This window comes from Solanum dulcamara, chromosome 7 (assembly GCF_947179165.1).
Source record: "Solanum dulcamara chromosome 7, daSolDulc1.2, whole genome shotgun sequence".
Lineage (NCBI taxonomy): Eukaryota > Viridiplantae > Streptophyta > Magnoliopsida > Solanales > Solanaceae > Solanum > Solanum dulcamara.
In genome coordinates this window covers 43,163,547-43,184,649 of record NC_077243.1, presented here as the reverse complement: position 1 = coordinate 43,184,649, position 21,103 = coordinate 43,163,547, and the positions used below count along the sequence as shown (strand labels likewise).

General features: G+C 36.8%; 1 protein-coding gene across 2 annotated transcripts in view; it reads right to left on the bottom strand.

The window, feature by feature from the left end:
• The window catches only part of LOC129894076 (ABC transporter B family member 26, chloroplastic), a 37,160-nt gene extending 16,481 nt beyond the window's left edge, over window positions 1-20,679 (bottom strand). For both annotated transcript variants that reach the window (XR_008767613.1, XM_055969585.1), the window contains exons 1-9: window positions 20,083-20,679; window positions 19,860-19,987; window positions 19,716-19,758; window positions 19,368-19,412; window positions 19,149-19,271; window positions 18,970-19,073; window positions 14,509-14,563; window positions 14,355-14,425; window positions 14,115-14,217 (exon numbers count right to left, since the gene is read on the bottom strand). Coding sequence is in view for 1 of the 2 variants with exons in the window: in XM_055969585.1 (XP_055825560.1) it covers window positions 14,115-14,217; window positions 14,355-14,425; window positions 14,509-14,563; window positions 18,970-19,073; window positions 19,149-19,271; window positions 19,368-19,412; window positions 19,716-19,758; window positions 19,860-19,987; window positions 20,083-20,490 (1,080 nt within the window). In the remaining variant the exon portion in view is untranslated. The remainder of the gene's footprint in view (window positions 1-14,114; window positions 14,218-14,354; window positions 14,426-14,508; window positions 14,564-18,969; window positions 19,074-19,148; window positions 19,272-19,367; window positions 19,413-19,715; window positions 19,759-19,859; window positions 19,988-20,082) is intronic.
• Window positions 20,680-21,103: the final 424 nt, after the last annotated feature.

Sequence of the window (21,103 nt, the reverse complement as noted above, 5' to 3'; positions counted from 1 at the left end):
ATACTCATGTTTAAAGGCATCTAGTTGGACGTATGTTTGAGTCTATGTTGATATAAGACATTTTCAGATTTCTATTCATGGTTTTAGACTCTCTTATGATGTTTCTGCTTTTGTATTTTACCTTATGTATGCTTATGATATGTACAAGAGGTTTGGTTGGAGCCCATCGGGGTTTCGATCGCCATGTAACGACTAGGCCCTAGGTCAGGTCGTGATAGTAAAAGAGCAGCCCGGTGCACTTAAGCTTTCGCTATGCGCAGGGTCCAAGGAAGGGCAGCCAGGGTCGTGACAGTACTCATGCTATATTTGCATGTACAAGTGGAGGGTGTGGCCACCCTTAGGAGCTGATAAGAGACTGTAGTAGTAAGTTGTTGCTTCACAGGCTTTGAAGTGCAATGCAGATGAACAGGTGATCTGGGGTGAATTTAGGCATGCAATCACTGTGTTTTACCCATGATCTAGCTAAGTTTTGAGTATAATTTTATGAATATCCATGTGTTTATTGTATATTTGTTATGATGAGCTAATAGATATGATTAGGTTGATTTCAGGCCAAAAACAAGGAAATACCCAAGAGATGGATCGGAACGCAAAGCAAAATGCCCCAGACTAAAACAGCCAAAAATACTGAAATAATGAAGTCCATGGCGCGAGGGTGCCTGCCGCACAATGGACCTTGCACCGCACCCGTCTAATAACCGAGATTTAGACATTAAAAATTTCTTGCGATGAACTTGTAACGCATGGATAAGGAAGCACGAGTCTGAGATGGACCCTGCGGAGCGCCCCACCGGCCACCAGATGGGCCCCGCACCGCGATCCCCTGTTTGTCGGACTGATGTTAACCATGTCAAAGCAAAGTTCAACCGGGATTAGGACTCCTACCCTACTATTATAAATATGTCATGATGATGATGTTTGTAGGGTTACAAATTATTCTTATGGATTACTATTAGTCATAGAAGTTAGGGATTCTTAATAGCATAAAGTTTTCAACATTTTTAGCTTTAGGGTTAATTACTGTTTTTTTAGAAGATTATTGTGGAACGAACAAGATATTCTTGCAAAAGCTACAATAATCAAAGGTTTTATTTACTTTCTTTTATATATATGTTTGTTAGTTGTTTAAATTTCTTTAGTTGTTATTTGCAACTAATTACGAGTAGCTAAACTCATAACTAGGTTATGGAACTTAGAATAGGGATGATGATAATAGATTATGCACATTAAAATCTTCTCATGAAGGGGTGATCATTATGTATTAAGGTTCTTTCGTAAAGTTTGCTTTTAATGGTTGCAAACATTAAGAACTCGCATGTATTCTGTCTTTCTTGACAAAAGAGGTTAAGATTAAGGGGGGAAATCATTAACAAGAATTTGAAGCAACCAACCTCAATATAATAACTTGAGCTAAAGATAGGATAGCTAACCTAAGGCATGTAACGAATGAGCAAATTAATTCGACACCCAAGTGCCAGTGTGGATTAAGGTGGTATTTTCTTAATTGGATCGAGAGGCTTTAAGATATTTATAGATTTGTCAGTTTTGCAGAATGAACACGCCTGAATGAATTGATAGTACATTATTTGTTTGAATGTCGATATCTAAGAACTTTAATAGTTCATCTTGAATTCTTGTTTACAAACTCAATAGTTAGTTAATAATTCCCTATTCTTGAACTTTGACAGGAAATTATAAGGATTTCTCACCATGCTCTCTGTGGGATTCGACCCTAACCTTGTTGGGTTACTATATTTTGACATCAACCGCTTTAATCTTAATTGAGGGTGTAGTTTGGGCGACATCAAAATTCTAACGTTGTTACCAAAAAGTGAAGTTAAGAGATTTATAGTTTGTAGAAATTCAATAAGTAGCTATTATTTTGCAAATTACACTAGTTTTTTTTGTCCATCATAAGTTTTTCCAAAGTTTATGCCTCATACTAAGAGTCAAGGATCTCCCTTGGTTCCATTTGATCCAAAAATTGAAAACACATACATGCATCTGCAGCAGAATTTCGCAATGGATGGCGAAATTATCAAAAAGCAGTAGTTGAGGCTGCTGCACATGTGGGTCACGTAGGGGCCATTCGACCTCCATCGCTGAGGGGAAACGCAACTTTCAACATCACCAACGTGATGTTGCACTTACTGGGCATGAAAGGATTGTTCGGTGGTCTACCTCTTGAAGACCCGATCAAACATCTTAAACTTTGTTGGGGTGTGTCTAGCATACAACATCTCGAGTATTTCTCAAGAAGGTATAGCTTAAGGTTGTTCCCATTCTCTCTGTCTAGCGAAGCAACTACATGGTTAGGAGAGTTGCCAAAAGCATCCATTTCTACCTGGGTAGATCTCACAGAAGCATTCTTGGAGAGGTTCTTTCCTCCAAGCAAACATATCCAACTTAGGGATGAGATTAGGAATTTCAGACAAGTGTCAGGTGAAGCACTCTACCAGGCTTGGCTTGAATTTAAACAGAAGGTACTTCAATGTCCGAATCATAAGCTACCAAATGAGGTTTTGCTAGAAAGTTTCTACAGATCACTAGATGCAGTCAACAAGTCTGTGGCAACAACATTGCAGAGGGTTCACTGAGGGACCATACTTATGATGAGGCCAGTGCTATGCTTGGCCAGATGACTAAGACGAACAGGGCTTGGCACACCAGAGAGGTCGAGGTGGTTAGTAGTGTGTCAACAAGAAAGTTGTCAAAAGAAGAAATACTTAGAGAAGAGGCCAAAGAGAAAAGATGGCACAGTTGATGGCACAGATGGAGATATTGACAAGCATGTAATGGGCTCCTCAACCCAGAAGGTATATGTTGTGGTTTCTAATGATCAAGGGTACACGAATGAGGAAGCTTTCCAGACTTACGAAGAAAAGGCTTGCTCTATGAACAATCACTCGGGAGATTCCCATCCGAATTACCAAGGTTCCAATCAGGGATCTTCGCGGCAAGGTCAAGGGAATCAAGGTTGGAACAAGGAGCAGAATGTAGGTTGGAGAGATAGTAACCACAGCAATTGGGACCAAGGCTTCCACTACAGAAGCGCAAATCTATGTCCCACACCTAGGTGATCACCAAAATGCAGATCAACCATCCATAAGTGACTCCATGAGCTCTAAAATGTAAGAGATGATGTCCTGCGTGCATAAGAAAGTAGAATCCATAGAAAGCAATATGCAGCAACTACATAGTGATATTGCTACTATGGGACAAGTGGCAAATTCTCATGCTACGTCCAACAAACATATTGAAACTCAACTGAGTTGGATGTCATCCGAATAAACCAAAGGCAGAAGGGCACTCTCCCCAGTGATACAATAGCTAATCCAAAAGTAGAGGGAGGTAATGTGAGTCAATGCATGGCTGTCACAGCGCAGAGCAGTCAGTTATATCAAGATTATGTGGTGATGATTGAAGAACCACAAGAAGAAGCTATGATCGCACAAGATCCGGTTATGAGTGAAGAGCAGGTATTCGGTGATGAAGAGACTGGAATGCCTTATGCAACTATGCCTACTCCTGAGAGTACTCCACCAACTCCTCAAAAGTTGAAAAAGACCGAAGAGCAGGCCAGTTTTAATAGATTTTTCAAGATTTTCAAACAACTACATGTCAACATACCGGTAGATGAATTAAGAGACATGCCAAAATATGCAAAGTATTTACAAGATATAATGGCATGCAAGAGAGGCATTGGAAATAGTAAACAATAGCACTTACTGATGAGTGCAATTCAAGAGTGATGAGCAAGCTTCCTGAAAAGTTTGATGATCCACGGAGTTTCACCCCTCCCGAAGAAATTGGTGAAAAGAATGTTGGACACATTATGTGATCTGACGCAAAATTTAATGCCCTTAACTTTGTTCAAAGGCACTTGGCTTGGGAGAACAACTCCCAACCGACGTCACCTTATTATTAGCAGATAGATCTCAACTAGCACCAGATGCAGTAATTGAGGATGTGCTCATAAGAGTGGGAAAGTTCGTTATCCCCTCCGACTTTATAATTCTAGACTTTGAAGCAGATGCTAGGATGTCAGTCATTCTAAAGTGTCCCTTCTTAGCCACTGGAGGAGCACTGATTGATGTAAAGGCCGGAAAGATGACAATGAGGGTCTATGATGAAGAGATGACCTTCACAGTTTACAAAGCGTCTTCCACACCATCACGCTTTGAAGATCATATGATGGATAACTGCAATATCATCTGATTCTGAACAACCCGAGATACCATTACTCCCATTGTAGGATTTGACTAATAGAGATCTCAAGAGTGAAGGGCTATTTTGTAACCCTTGGGAGAGCGATCCTCTACAACACTTGAGAAATTTTATGAGAATTTGTGTTGAACATAAGATTACACTAATTTCTAATGAAACTGTAAGTTTTGGTACCAAAATTGTACACTCTTATTCATCCATAGAGATACAAATTTATAGTAGAGAAAAATAAACTAACTGGCAATCATTTGATCTAATATCCTAATTTAATAGCATATAAGATATGATTTTATCAGATCAAATCCTACCAAATCATGCCTGATCACACTTAGATATTTACAAATCAACACTTACCCTCAAGCTGGCATGTAAATATTTGGCATGCCTAACTTGCTTACAAGAATTTCAAACTTTGGTTTAAACAAGCCTTTTGTGAAAATATCCGCAATTTGCTGATTAGTTGGGACGAAAGGCATGCACACATTTCCTTTTTCAATCTTTTCTTTTATGACTTCAACATGCTTTGTTTTGTCATGTTGAACTAGATTGTGAGCAATACTTATGGCGGCTTTGTTGTCACAGTACAACTTCATTGCTAACACAAATGGTTTTTTCAAATCTTCTATCATCTTCTTGAGCCAAATTGTTTCACAGATCCCATGGGCTATAGATCGGTATTCAGCTTCAGCACTACTACTGGCTATGACATCCTTCTTTTTACTCCTCCAAGTCACGATATTTCCCCAGATAAAAGTACAATATCTTAATGTAGACCTCCTATCAATAGTAGAACCTACCCAATCTGCATCTGTAAAGCTTTCAATACCCCTATGTTGACCTTTTTGGAAAAACAATCATTTCCCTAGTGAACTTCTCAGATATCTTAGGATCCTGTAGACCGCTTCTTAATTCTCTTCCTTCGGAGAGTGCATAAATTGACTTACTAAGCGTACAACAAAAGCAAGTAATCTCTGATATTGACTTTGGTCAACTGAATTTCCTTCTTTGTTTCTGAATTTTATATTCGAATCAATAGGTGTTTCCGCAGGACGCCGACAACTCATCCCTGCCTCTTTTAGAAGATCTACTAAATACTTCCTTTGTGACACCATAATGACTTCTTTTGATCTTGCTACTTCCAAGCCAAGAAAATATTTCAACTGGCCCAAATCTTTGATCTCGAGCTTTGAGGCCAACTGTTTTTTTAAATTCTTCATTTTGGGTAAGTCATCTCCTGCAAGTATGATATCATTGACATACACCATTAGGAAAGTTGTCTTTCCCTCAAGAGAGTGTTGAATGAACATGGTATGATTTGGTTTCCCTTTAGTATACCCTTGTTTTTTTACAAACTGAGTAAACCTCTCAAACCAAGCTCTTGGAGATTTTTTGAGCCCGTAGAGAAATTTCTTTAGCTTGCACACTCTAGTTCCATACTCGTCAAAGCCCGAAGGAGGATCCATGTAGACTTCTTCGAGTTTTCGGTTCAAGAATGCATTCTTCAGGTCTAGTTGTTGAAGAGGCCAATCAAGATTGGCAACAATGGTCAGAAGAACCCTGATTGAATTCAACTTGGCAACTAGAGCGAATGTCTCAAGATAGTCAATCCCATAGGTCTGAGTGAACCATTTTGCTACCAAACATGCCTTATACCTCTCTAGAGACCCATTTGATTTAAATTTGATGGTGAACACCCACTTAAAGCCCACTATTTTCTTTCCACATGGTAGTTCCACCATTTCCCAGGTTTCATTTCTCTCAAGAGCATTCATCTCCTCTAGAATTGCATATATCCACTTGAAAACATTTAAAGCATCATGCACATTTCTCGGTATCTCCATTCCAGATAATTGAGAAAGAAAAGCTATATAGAAAGGGGACAAGTTTCTCTATGGCACAAAATTTGACATGGGATGGTTTGTGACTTTTCTTACCCGTTCACGTTTGGCAATTGGAAGATCAAGGTCTAAAGTAACAAAAGGAAAATAAGAATTAGGTTCTAGAGAATTACCTTGTATATCAGTAAGATCTTGTGGAGTGGACATTTGGTTCTGATGAGAGTCCTTAGTCTCTTTTTCTTGATTCTAGTTTCTTCTCATGTAAACCTGTAATTCCTTTGTTTGTTCCCTATCCTTGTCATTAATAATATCATGAAAAAGCTCTATTGTCTCAGTATCCTTACTTTCATTATTTAAGTTGGGATCTCTTACCTTATCTAGGTTGTTATTACTAAAAGTACTATTTCCCATATCTATCATAAAACCTAGATCCTTTTGTTTCTCACATGTGAGGTCACGAGAATCCTTACTATCCATTAAATCTTCACTATGTTTCTCCCCCCGAAGATGAGTTCCAAAAAATAATTGAGATTCAAAAAATGACATCCATTGTGACAATAACCTTCCTAGTATTTGGGTCATAACACTTTTATCCCTTTTGACTAGGAGAATCGCCAACAAAAAAACATTTTTTAGCACGTGGATCAAGTGTACTCTATTATGATCATGAACATGAACAAATACACTACACCCGAAGACACTCAAAGATTAGTGGTCAATCTAGAAGTAGGGAAGTATGTTTTGAACATACTGATGGGGGTTTTGAAATATAGAACACGGGAAGGCATCTTATTGATAAGATAGGTGGATGTCAAAAGAGCTTTTCCACAAAGAAATTTAGGGACCCTACTTGTGAATATTAAGGCTCTAGTTACCTACATAAGATGCCTATTTTTCTCTCAGCCACTCCATTTTGTTGGGGTGTATCAAGACATGAACTTTGCTGCACTATTCCCTTGGAAATGAAAAAATTTCCTAGCTGGTTATTAAAATACTCTCCCATTATCACTCCGAAATATTTGAGTCTTCTCATGAAATTGTGTCTCGACCATAACATAAAAAGCCTCAAACATATGTTTTACCTCACTTGTCTTTCAATTATGTTTTACCTCACTTGTCTTTCAATAGGTACATCCAAATTAGTTTAGTGTGATCATCTATGAAACTCACAATCCACCTTTTTCCATTTACAGTTGCTACCCTAGAAGGTCCCCAAACATCTCGATGGATTAACTTAAAGGGTTTTGTGGCATGGTATTTTTGGGAAGAAAAAGATGAACGTCTTTGTTTAACTATTTCACAAAATTCACACTGGAAAGAGGATGTACTTTTATTCATAAATAACTAAGGTAACAAGAGTTTCAAATAACGAAAACTAGGATGACCAAGTCTATAGTGCCATAACATGGCTTTATTATCAACTTGAACAGAGTTCAAACAAGCTGAACTAAAATTTACTGAACAATCCCTGTTTTCAAGAAAATAGAGACCTCCAGACTCTCTAGCATGCCAATCATCCTCTCCGAGACCTAGTCCTAAAATACACATGAAATAGAGAGTCAAAGATAGCACCACAATTGAGGTTTTGAGTCAATTTGTTGATATTTTACTAGTTTCTTTCCTTATTTACATTATCATCTTTCCTTATTTACATTGTCTATAATAGCTATTTAATCCCATCAACTTGAGGGAATAATCAATCAATTCAATTCCCAATATCTCTTCTTCTTCTAATTTCTCAGATATCAACTAGTTAGGGAAGTTTGAGTACGTAACAAAATAGACTACTAGAACCATGCTAGCAAATTAAGTGTGAGTTGACCCTCAAAACTTTAAAACTTAATTTTGCTAGACTTCTAAATTGAAATCTGACAAGTCTTCTGGTGTAAATTGACAAGTATCATGCCTTCACGCCAAGACACAGGGAAGGCTAAGGTTGGGTCCTCAAGTAGGAACCCCAAACGGTCCCACCATGGACAATCTTCACAAACTGACCTGGCACACTCGTGAGACTTGCTGGAAAATCCATGGAAAACCGCCTAATTGGAACAAAAGAAGGGCAGATAACCATGGCAGCCAAGCCTTTCAGTGTACCAGTGGAGAACCGGGGCAGAAATCTTCTCCAGAAAAGCCACCATTCACCAAGGAACAATTAGAGCTACAAAACAAACTTCTCCAATCTCAACTCCAATCCAGTAAATCTGATCCTTCTACTCCCACTTGTTCTTTTTTCCAAACAGGTAATGTGCCATCTGTTTTTTTTAAGTACAGATCCAACAGGTATAAGCTCTTGGATCATAGATTCAGGGGCTAGTGATCACATGACATGGAATTCCCATTTTTTCTCGACTTATACTCCATCAGCAGGAAATAAAGAGGTCAAAGTTGTTGATGGTTCCTTCTCAGCAATTGTTGGAAAAGGGACAGTCAAACTAACCCCTTTTTTGACTCCTTTTGATGTCCTTCATGTTCCAAAATTGTCTCATTTTAGTTCATCAGCAAATTGACTCAAAACCTTAATTGTCATGCTATCTTTAACTCTATCTCATGTATATTTCAGGACAAGGTCTCGGGGAGGATGATTGGCAATGCTAGAGAGTCTGAAGGTCTCTATTTTCTTGAAGATGGTGGCAATTCAGGTAAATTTTAGTTCAGCTTGTTTGAACTCTGTTCTAGTTAATAATAAAGTCATGTTATGGCACTATTGACTTGGTCATCCTAGTTTTCATTATTTGAAACTCTTGTTACCTTAGTTGTTCAGGAATAAAAGTATATCCTCTTTTTAGTGTGAATTTTTTGAAATGGCTAAACACAAACATTCACCTTTTTTGTCCCAAAAATACCATGCCACGAAACCTTTTAAGTTAATCCATAGTGATGTTTGGGGACCTTCTAGGGTAGCAATTTTAAATGGGAAAAGGTGGTTTGTGAGTTTCATAGATGATCACACTAGACTAACTTGGGTGTAACTATTGAAAGACAAAGGGAAGTAAAACATATGTTTGAGGCTTTTTATGTTATGGTTGAGCCACAATTTCACGAGAAGTTTCAAATATTTCGAAGTGATAACGAGAGAGTTTTTTAATGACTAGCTAGGCAATTTTTTCACTTCCAAGGAATAGTGCACCAAAGATCATGTCCTAAACACCCCAGCAAAGTGGAGTAGCTGAGAGAAAAAATAGGCATCTTATGGAAGTAACTAAGCCTTAATATTCACAAGTGGAGTCCCTAAATTTCTTCGAGGAGAATCTCTTTTGATATCCACCTATCTTATTAATAGGATGCCTTCCCGTGTTCTAGGTTTTAAAACACCTTTCAGTATGTTGAAGACATACTTCCCTACTTCTAGATTGACCGCTAATCTATCTTCGAGAGTCTTTGGGTGTAGTGTATTTATTCATGTCCTTGATCATAATAGGAGCAAACTTGATCCACATGTTAAAAAATGTGTTTTGGTTGGCTATGCCCCTAATCAAAAGGGATACAAGTGTTATGATCCAAATACTAGGAAGATTACTGTCGTAATGGATGTCCCCTTTTTTAAACCTCAATTGTTTATAGGAACTCATCTTCAGGGGGAGCGACATAGTGAAGATTCGAGGGATAATAGGATCTTCTTGACCTCACATGTGAGAAACAAAAGGATTCAGGTTTTATGATAGATATAGGAAATAGTACTTTTGGTAATAAGAACCTAGATAAGGTAAGAGATCCCAACTTAAATAATGAAAAGGGAAAAGGTGTTGATAGACCCTTCAACTTTGTCATTTAGAGTTGATATACCCCGTTATGAAAGTGGCTCACATATATCCCTACCGTTACACAAATGGCTCACATATACCCCCACCGTTACAAAAGTTGCTCACATACACCCCATACCGTTACAAAAATAGCTCACATATACCCTTTTCATCTTATGGAAGTGAAAAATATAATTTTTTAATTTTTAATTTTTTTAAAAATCATGTATGGGGTATATATATTTTTGAGAAAGTAAAAAAATACAACAACAACAACAACAACAACCCAGTGCAATCCCACATCGTAGGGTCTGGGGAGGGTAAAGTGTACGCAGACCTGACTCCTACCAATGTAGGACGGCTGTTTCCGAAAGACCCTCGGCTCATTAGAAGCATAAAAAAGGTCAGACAAGATGAGAAAGTAAAAAAATAACAAAAAATATATATACCCATACATTTGATCTTTTTAGCAAAGTTTAGGGGTATAGATAATCTTTTTCACACATGAATTATTTTTTTTGACTTCTTTGATTATCATTATTTGAGTTTTTAATTCTTTGGTGTAAATATAAGAGAAATAAAAAAATAAAAAATAAAAAAGTGTTATGGAAAAAAGAGTAAAAAAATAAGAAGAAAATCTAAAACTATTTTTTCAGCTATATTGTAATTTAAAACTAATTTGATCTTTTTAGCAAAGTTTAGGGGTATAGATAATCTTTTTCACACATGAATTATTTTTTGACTTCTTTGATTATCATTATTTGAGTTTTTAATTCTTTGGTGTAAATATAAGAGAAATAAAAAAAAGTGTTATGGAAAAAAGAGTAAAAAATAAGAAGAAAATCTAAAACTATTTTTTCAGCTATATTGTAATTTAAAACTAATTTTTTTACTGCTATATTGTAATTTAATTTTTGTATCTATAAAAAAAATTGGGGCATGTATATTAAATTTTACAATAAAAGTAGTGAGAAAAATAAATTTGACCATCAAATAATAAATTCAAATTAGCCGTTGAATCCAAAAAGTCAAAAAAATAAATTATGTGTGCAGAAGAATCAAATATACCCCTATATGCATTATGTTTTTAATAAAACAAGCTTAAAAAATTAATTTAAAATTAATTTTTTTCACTTCCGTTAGAAGAAAAGAGTATATGTGAGTCATTTGTGTAACAATAGGGTATATATGAGCCACTTTTATAACGAGGCATATATCAACTCTAAATGACAAAGTTGAGGGGTATATCAGACCCTTTCCCTAATCAAAATAAGGAAACTGAGACAATAGAGCTTTTTCATGATACAATTAATGACAAGAACAGGGAACGAACAATGAAATTACAAGTTTACATGAGAAGAAACTAGAACCAAGAAAAAGAGATCAAGAACTCTCATCAGAACCAAATGTCCGCCCCGCAAGATCTCACTGATATACAAGGTAATTCTCCAAACCTAATTCTGATTTACCCCTTGTTAGTTTAGACCTTGATCTTCCAATTGACAAACGTAAAGGAGTAAGAAAAGTCACCAACCATCCCATGTCAAATTTTGTGTCATATAGAAACTTGTCCCCTACATATATATATATAGCTTTTCTTTCTCAATTATCTGGAATGGAGATACCGAGAAATGTGCAGGATGATTTAAATGTTCCCGAGTGGAAGGAGGCAATTCTAGAGGAGATGAACGCTCCTAAGAGAAATGAAACTTGGGAAATGGTGGAACTACCATGTGGAAAGAAAACAATGGGCTGCAAGTGGGTGTTCACCATCAAATTTAAATCAGATGGGTCCTACAGGAACGTTTGGTAGCAAAAAGGTTCACTCAGACCTATGGGATTAACTATCCTGAGAAATTCGCTCCAGTTGCAAAGTTGAATTCACTAAGGGTGCTTCTGACCATTGCTGCCAGCCTTGATTGGCCCCTCCAACAACTAGAAGTGAAGAATGCATTCTTGAACGGATAACTCGAAGAAGTCTACATGGATCCACCTCAGGGTTTTGATGAAAGGTATGGAACTCGAGTATGCAAGCTAAAGAAATTTCTCTACGGGCTCAAACAATCTCCAAGAGCTTGGTTTGAGAGGTTTACTCAGTTTGTGAAAATACAAGGGTACACTCAAGAACAAGTAGATCATACCATGTTCATTCGACATTCTCTTGAGGGAAAGAAAACTATCCTGATAGTGTATGTCGATGATATCATACTTACAGGAGATGACGTGTCTAAAATGAATAATTTAAAAATATAGTTGGCTTCGGGAGTTTGAGATCAAAGATTTGGGCCAGTTGAAATATTTTCTTGGCATGGAAGTAGCAAGACCAAAAGAAGGCATTATGATGTCACAAAGGAAGTATGTACTAGATCTTCTAAAAGAGATAGGGATAAGTGGTTGTCGTACAGCTGAAACACCTATTGATCCGAATATAAAATTGGGAAACAAAGAAGGAAATTCAGTTGACCAAATTAATATCAGAGACTGGTGGGGAAGTTGTCCTACTTGTCACATACTCAACCTGATATACCTTTTGTTGTAAGCTTGGTCAGTCAATTTATGCACTCTCTAAAGGAAGAGCACCAAGAAGCAGTCTACAGGATCCTAAGATATCTGAAAAGTTCACCGGGGAAAGGACTATTTTTCAAAAAGGGTCAACATAGGGGCATTGAAAGCTTTACAAATGCAGAATGGCAGGTTCTACTACTGACAGGAGGTTAACATCTGGATATTGTACATTTATCTAGGGAAATCTCGTGACTTGGAGAAGTAAAAAATAGAATGGCATAGCCCGTCGCAGTGCTGAAGCTAAATACCGATCTATGGCCCATGGATCTGTGAAATGATTTGGCTCAAGAAGATGATGGAAGAATTGGCTATCATTCATGTTGACCATGCTCGCCATTATCTTCTGTAATTCTCCTTGGATTTGCAAGAATTTGTCCTCCATTTCTTCAGTTGATCGATCTTGATTCTTACTTCTTGTCATAATCATGCCAAGGATCGCTGGATACCAATTGATGCACGATTGACTCGTGAAGAAAGTTAATCCAGGAGGTTACTCAAGGAAGATGAAAACTAGCTCATGAAAATCGAGAGTTTAGTTTGAGAGAGATATTAGAAGAAGGAAGAAGAGATGTTTATTTCATCAGATGCCTTACAATTACTATTACAATCGTACTTATACTTACATGAATGGATACAGCTAATCAAAAGAATGAGTCTAACAGACTCTTAACAGAAATCCTAACTAACTTTCCAGTGAATAATAACTCCTACTAACTTCTGGAAAGGTAACTAACTAACACATCCTGTACTCAACTTGAGGAACCTGTTCCCTACTCTTAATCCGCGCATCATGGCAGTGGCCACTGTGTACTCATATGGATCAAGCAACTACTGAATGAATTAAAATTTGAAGATTAAAAGAAATGGAACTTGTGTTTGATAATGAGGCTTCACTTCACATTGCATCAAATCTAGTGTTTCACGAGAGGACCAAATACATAGAGATTGATTGTTATTTTGTCAGAGAAAAGGTACTCTCAGGAGACATTGTCACAAAACTTGTGGGGTCAAATGATCAGCTTGCAGATATATTCACCAAATCATTTGTCAGTCTCAAAACAAGTTATATATGTAGCAAGCTTAATACATATGATTTTTATGCACCAGCTTGGAGGGGGGAGGGAGTGTTAGAATCCATGAATATTCTAGAGGAAGTGTAAATATAGGAGTACAACACTAATATACCTCGTGTGATCCCACAAGTGGTGTCTGGGGAGGATAGAGTGTACACAGACCTTACACCTATATAATTAGGTAGAGAGGTTGTTTCTCATAGACCCTCAGCTCAATAAAAACATATCAAACAGGTTTGAAAAATACAAGGTGAGAGGCTCGGATGGAAATACTAAGAAAAGACAAATATTGACAAAAATAGTAAGACAACCAAACAAAAGAACAACCGTAGTGATAAAATTGAAGAATAAGATAATAATAAAATAATAATGATAATACAGTGTAAATATAATAGATTGCTTGATTTACTCTTATTGTAATTATGTAGTGATTTTCAATCCTTTTTAGAGCATGTAACAGAGATATTTAAACCCAATAGCATGAGGGAATAATCAAGCCATGTTCTCTTCTATTTCTCTTCCTTCTCACAGTTTTCAGAACTTAGCACCCTGATATTTGAAATGTTTTCATGCCAAAAAAAGTTCTTCATTTAGTAATTCAATGAAAAAAGATGGAAGGTACGAAGGGTGAAGAAAGATACTCCAGTGCTAAACAATGGAAAGAGTTTTACCTGAGTTGAGTGATAGAGTGTGTTGAAGCTAAAGTTCCAATATCCATAAGCAGCACTTTGACGCAAGGTTATATCAGCTAATTTGCCCATCCACCGTGCATACCTGTTCTAGAAAATGGTTATTGTCGAGTTTTTGTTAATACTGAGAAACTGCATGTAATTGTATATTGCATGTGTTCATATGTTTACTCCTGACAGTAAAAACAAAACATAAAAGGAAAAGATCCCTTCTTCTAGTACCTTCGCAGTTCTTGTTCCTCAGTTCCATATACTCGTACAGTCCTCATGAGAGAGAATGTCTCTTGGGCAACCTACGTCCCATCAAAGGATAGAATTGACTATTAAACTTATAGCATACAGGGAGAAAATGGACCAATCAACTTCTTAATATTACTTCATTTGCACAAGCAGTGTACTCCTGAATTAATTTAGCTGCTTTCTTCTGGTATCTATGAAAAGAAACAGGCACAAAGTGAGAGGGTTAGAAGAAGTAGAAATCACAAATTGCACTAATTCTCAAGTGCAAGTTTTTTTCACCTACTTGAACAAAGTATTCTAGTACACTCATTCGCTACTAAGAGAAGGTAGCATAATTTAGAAGTTACGCTAAATAAAAATGTGATTTAAAGAAGAGAAATCAATTCTACAACTAGAATTCACATGATTGTGGATGGTAAGTAGTCCATGTTCACCAAAGACCAACTTGGCCCTTTCTTTTTGTAATGACCTCCAAGGTCATTTCCATGCTTTTACGTGTTTTTACCGTTTAACCCCTCCCCATAGCTTATTCATAGCCCTTGTGTGAGATTGCTCTCTTAGGTGGTTGGGTGAGCTTGGTGCGAGTTTTTCCCTTTTTAGAGGTTTAAAGTGAAAAGAGTTGACTTTAGTCAACATCCGGAGATTCGGCCATCATATGGAAATTCCGATGGTTCCATCAGCTCCGAAAGGTCCATTTTGGACTAGGAGAAAGATTTGTTCGGGTTTTGGAGTCTTCGTTTTTAGTTTGTGTGATTTTGGTGTTTTAGCTTTAAGTTTTGGCCAAGTTTGACTTCGGTCAATATTTTGGATAAACGCGCTCAGATGAAAATTCCGTCAGAGCGGTTAACTCCAAAACACCGAGTTTGGTCTAGAATGACCTTCGATTCAATTCCCAAGGTGCTCGGAATGAGTTTTTGGCCTTTTGGGCATTTTATGTGTTTTCCTTGAAAATGTTGACTTTGGTCAACATTTCAACGAGACAACCTCCGTTGGTCATTTTCTTGATTCAGTTGAGTCCGAAATGCCGTTTTCAGTAGGGTAGCATGGTTTGTTTGTGCCGACAGAGTTTCAACTGAATTCCGAGCCCCGACGGGGACTTCTCCATCTTGGAGAAGAAGTTGATGTTCAGCTGCTAGTGCAGCTGAAATTCCTTCTCCGCGATCGTAGGCCATTGGCCGCGTTAGCGTAGGTCTAGCAGACTGTGCTCTGTATTCGCGGGAGGACCTCCGCGATCGCGAAGAATAATAGGTTTGTTCTCCGCATTGGCGTGAGGAGCTCTGCGTATGCGGAGTTCACTGGGTCAGTGCTCCGCGTTCGCAGAGCTAGCATCCACATTCGTGAAGGCTAAAATGCCTAGCACCAGTGAGCTTTTAAGACCCGATTTCAGCTTGCACTTCACCATTTCCAACTTGCATAAAACTCGATTTTGAGAGCGTTTCTTGATCAATTTTGGTAATTCTTGTTGTATTGCATTGGAAACTCTTGCGGGGATGTTCCAGAACCCTTTCTCATCTTAAAAATCTTGTAAGTCTTGCGTATATTCGTCAATTTCTTCCATTTTTAATCCTCTTAGGGCTTGAACTTGGTGGGGCTGATTTGGGCCCTTCTGGTGTTTGGATTGTGCCCATTTTTGGGGCACACGTTCCTCGATATTTAAGACCTCGTGAAGGAGTTGGTTTCTTAATTTCGTGTGTGGGTCCCAATGTCGAAATTTTGACCCTTTTTGATTCCGAGTTTAATTATAGTAATATGGGTATTGTTAGCTTTGTTTTGATGTTTCCTTCAATAATTTTGATAGAGTGGCATTGTTCGGAGGCGGCCCTGAAATGAAAAGCTCCAGTTTAGCGGTTTGTGTTTCGGCCTTGAGGTACGCTACGGCTTCTTTCCTTTAGACTTGGCTCGGTTAGAATTTGTACATCTTTAGAAGGGAACACTTAAAAGATAGTTTTTAATATGCTTAGGGAGCAAATGTATGCAAATCCTTCCAAGTGCATGTTTTGTTTGGATAAGGTGATTTTTCTTGGCTTTGTGGTTAGTTTTAAAGGCATTGTAGTTGATGAAGATAAAATCAAGGCAACTAAAGATTGGCCTACACCTAAGTGTATAGCTAAAGTTAGAAAATTTATGGACTTGCTAGCTTTAAAAGAGATCTATTAGAGACTTTAGTACAATTATTGCACCTTTAGTTGAAGTCATTAAGAAGGCAAAGGCTTTTAATTGGGGTTAAAGAACAACATCATGCATTTAATGTTTTGAAAGATAATTGTGTTCCGCTCCTTTGTTATAGTTACCTGATTTTAATAAATCCTTTGAGATCGAATTTGATGTAGTGGAAGAGGTATAAAGCTTGTTTTAATGTAAGATTCTAAGCTTATTGCTTTTTCTACACTCTACTCTCGTCAAACCCCACTTTGTGAGATTACACTAGGTATGTTGTTGTTGTTGAATGATCATGAGATGCAGGCCTTGGTAAGGGCTTTGGCTACTTGACAATATTACTTGTGATTGCGTGAATTTGTAATAAGAAGTGAGCATAAGTCTTTAAGATACTTGAAAAGCCAAGGTAAGTTAAGCAGAAAACATGCCAAGTGGGTTTAATTTATTGAGACGTTTCCTTATGTCATTTTGTACAAACAAGGATAGGAAAACGTGGCGGCTGATGCATCATTCCGAAGGTACGTTCTTGTCTTTGCTTTGCTTCCAAGTAAATGGGATTTTATCAAATTAAAGATTTATGCGTTGATGATTCAGATTTTGGAGCTGCTTATGATACATGTTTAAAGGGGCCTTTAGAGAAGTTTAGTTTGAAAGTTGGGTTTCTTTTTAAAGAAAATAACTTGTGTACCCTTCTGCTCATTAGTTGAAGTTTTTGTAAGGGATGTACATTGTGGTGGACTTATGGGACACTTTGGAGTACCAAGGACTTAAGATATACTTATTGAAAAATTCTTTTGGCCAGGTTTGCGAAAGGATGTGGAAAAATTTTGTGCACAACATTTAGAAAGTAAACAAGCTAAATCTAACGTTTTATCACATCGACTTTATACACCTTTGCCTGTTCCTATTTCACCTTATATATATATATATATACAGATTTTTTCATAGGGTTTCCCTGAACCAGTTATGGTAAAGATAGCATTTCTGTCGTGGTTCTCTAAAATGGCTCATTTCATTCCATTCTTGAAAATTAATGACGCTTCTCATATTGTTGATCTATTTGTTAAAGAAGTTGTGAAATTACATGGTATAACTAGAACTATTGTTAGTGACATGGATGCTAAATTTTTGAGCCACTTTTGGCATATTCTATAAGGGAGATTAGGAACTTATGCTAAATTTTTGAGCCACTTTTGGCATGTTCTATGGGGGAGATTAGGAACTTAATTATTGTTTTCTATTTCTTGTGTGGATGGTCAAAGTGTGGCAGTAAATTGAAATTTATGAAACATGTTGAGGGTTGTTTTTAAAGGAATACTAACTTCTTGGGAAGATTCTTGCATATAGTAGAGTTTGCTATAATAAAACTATTCATTTTTCTTTTGATTTAGAGCCCGTTTGGATGGGTTTTAAGTTGGTCAAAACCAACTTAAAGCCCCTTTTTAGCTTTTGGACGTGTTTGCCTAATGCTAACTTTAAGCCATAAAGTTCTTAAAGTCAGTCAAAAATGAAAAGTTAGGATTCCTAACTTTTTTTTTCTAAGTGCTTAAAGTCATTTTCTTTGACCATGGAAATTACTTTTATATCTCTTATATTTTAACTAAATTCTCAAACTACCCTTTTTATTCTTCTAATCCTAAAATTCACATCATTTTCCTCATTTAAGCACTTTTATCCAAACACTCAACTGCTTATTTATAAAAATAACTTTTAGCACCTCAAACTTCTAAAAGCACTTTATACATAAAAGTTACTTTTTTTAAGCCCATCCAAACGGGCTCTTATTTCCTTTTGAAGTTGTTTTTGGTTTGAACCCACTTACTCCCCCTTGATTTATTGCCATTTTCTACTAATGAGATTGCTAGTCTTGAAAGGAAGAAGAAAGCCGAGGTGATAGAGAAAATCCATGAGCGAACTGCTTTGAGGAGAAACAAAGGGCAGAAATAAGTCGTATTTTAGATAACTAGGAGAAACAAAGGGCAGAAGCAGTTTGCTCAATTTTCCTTTTCCTAGTGGGGCGTGTAAAAGCCCTTATATCCAGTTTTAAAGTTTGACATATAACGGGCTCGCCCCTCTACCCTTCTCTACTTAAGTACAATACTTGGTTCACCAGCAAGGATTCTGCACTTACCACAGATCTTGTGTCGTAGTACCTTTACTATTGGACCAGGGGGCTGGACCTCAAAGACTACCTTGGCCCTAGTCACAGTTGTTTGATTTCCTGAAGAGTTAAGTTCATCTCTTAAGTCTAAATAAATCGGTCCTTACATTTACTCAAAAGAGTAGTGACCACAAGTCTTCAGTAAGAACAGTTTTTCTTGGAACTTCTCATTTATAATAGATTAAAACCATGCATGTTCTACTGATTGCCTAAGTCCATCTGGTAAATAAGATTCTAAATTATTATACATATATAAGTAAAAAACCAAGGAAAACTTACTGGCCATATAATAGCATTATCGTGAATAGTGCACAGCAGATAGTCAATGTGCACAATCCCAGTGGCCAGGACAAAATCAACAAATAAGCTAAAGCACCTGTTCCCTGAAAAAGATAAAAAGTAAATTACCAACTCAAAAATGAATATCTGAAAATATTATGCATCTTAGGAAATTTTACCTGGAGAACATTGCGGAAAATCAGATTTAGGTCATTTCCAATTACACGAGACACTTGTTGACAATCTGCCCCTAGCCTACTTGTCAAATCACCAACTGTTTCAGAATCAAAAAAGGATATATCCTACAAAAAAAAAGGTAAGCAGACATACATAAGGATCTACTTTTCACATAGAAATTTTATGTTTAAGCTAAATAACCAAATAGGATTTCCTGAAACCTGAAGAAGCAGAGTGGAATACAATTTTTCTCTCATTCGCTTGACCTGCAAATGAAGATGAAGTACAAGGTAATTAAACAAGCTATGTTTCTTGAAGACTTTAACCTTAAAAGAGATTATTAATTTATACCGAATTTATAGTGTCCTCTGTATAAATGGCTTTAGCACTGCCGTAGTGCTCTCAATACTAATGTTACCATTCTCAAGAAATAAAGATTATTAATTATACTGAACTTATAGTTCTTGACAGACTGTAATTTAAACCAGTATTACTATGATAACCCCGATAAAAAGAATTGAATACTTCTGTTGTTGTTTTTTCTTTGACTTGATACAAACAAGACTCACCAGGATCATATTTGCGAGGCCAAAAAGGCAACCTCGCACACCACTGTTTGCTCAAATTGGAGAAGGAGATGAAAAAATATGTTAGCAAGGAGATTGGAAAAAAGAACTACAAAAGCAAGGATGAGAAAAGAAAAAGATATTGACCTGCATATTCCCGAAATGATGCATAGCACAATCAAGATTCGCACATTCCGGTGGAACACTGGGATACTGCTACTTTGTGCCGAAAAGATGGATGCTGTCAGAAAATGTGGGATAGAAATTTCTGATAACTGATGTATCATAGCAAAGTGCAAATCAAAACCAGTTAGTTATTTAGAATTAGGAATTTTCACAATATAAGTAGAGGGGGACATGGAGAACATACAGCAGTAACAATAAGAGCAGTAAAAGCAGCAAAAATGAGGAAACGATCTTCAGCTATCAATTCCCACATTCTGTTAAGAGCACGTACAACAGTCACAGGCTTTGATGTTGCACCAACATCGACATCTTCTGACGAAAGCCTCCACCAATTTCCACCCGGAAGTACATTTTTGACAAATTCGATCCATTTCACCAGCTTATCCCTCGAATCAACTTTCGGATATTCTTCTACGGAGGAGTATCCAGCCGAGTACAGCCATCGAAATCTCTGCTTAGACAAACAGAATTGGGTTTTGGATTTTCGGTCCCTTTTCCAAAGAATAATGCTCTCTCGATTTGGCCTTTTCCCTACAGAATATACAATTCTTACTCTAGGTTGAAATTGCAAACTTGACAGAAGCAATGCCATAGTAGTAATATATAAAAACAACTGAATTTTAGTTTCAAGGGCCAATTTTTTTGGGAAGCTGGTGTCTCTCCGGTCTCATGTTCCTTCACAAAAAAGATTTTGCTTCTAAGGCTATGATCGACCCAAAACTATATGGGAAAAGAACACCTCTATGAAAAGAAGGAAACTATTTACGAGTGTCCAGGCCTTACTTTCATTTAATTGATATTTCACGTTTACTACTTACATTATCTAAATATATATACACTCTGATTAACAAGGAGGAACAAGTGATGCTTTAATAAAAATACTATTTAATTATCTTTTGATAGCATTAAAGTATATATATAACAAGCAGTGTTTCAATGAAAAGACTATTTAATTATTGTTTGAAATCATCAAAGTATATAGATATCATCAAACTATATAGATATCATCAGAGTATATATATACTTTGATGGTATCAATGATGAAGTAGCAGTAGTTCAGTGAATAAAACAAGGGGTAGTCGGATAAATAGTTTGGATAATTGATCTAATTTGGATAAATAGTTTGGATTGGGTCTAATTTGGATAATATTGTACTTAAATGGGTCCAAATTGTGACCCAATTGTAAAACTATTTGCCTAAATTG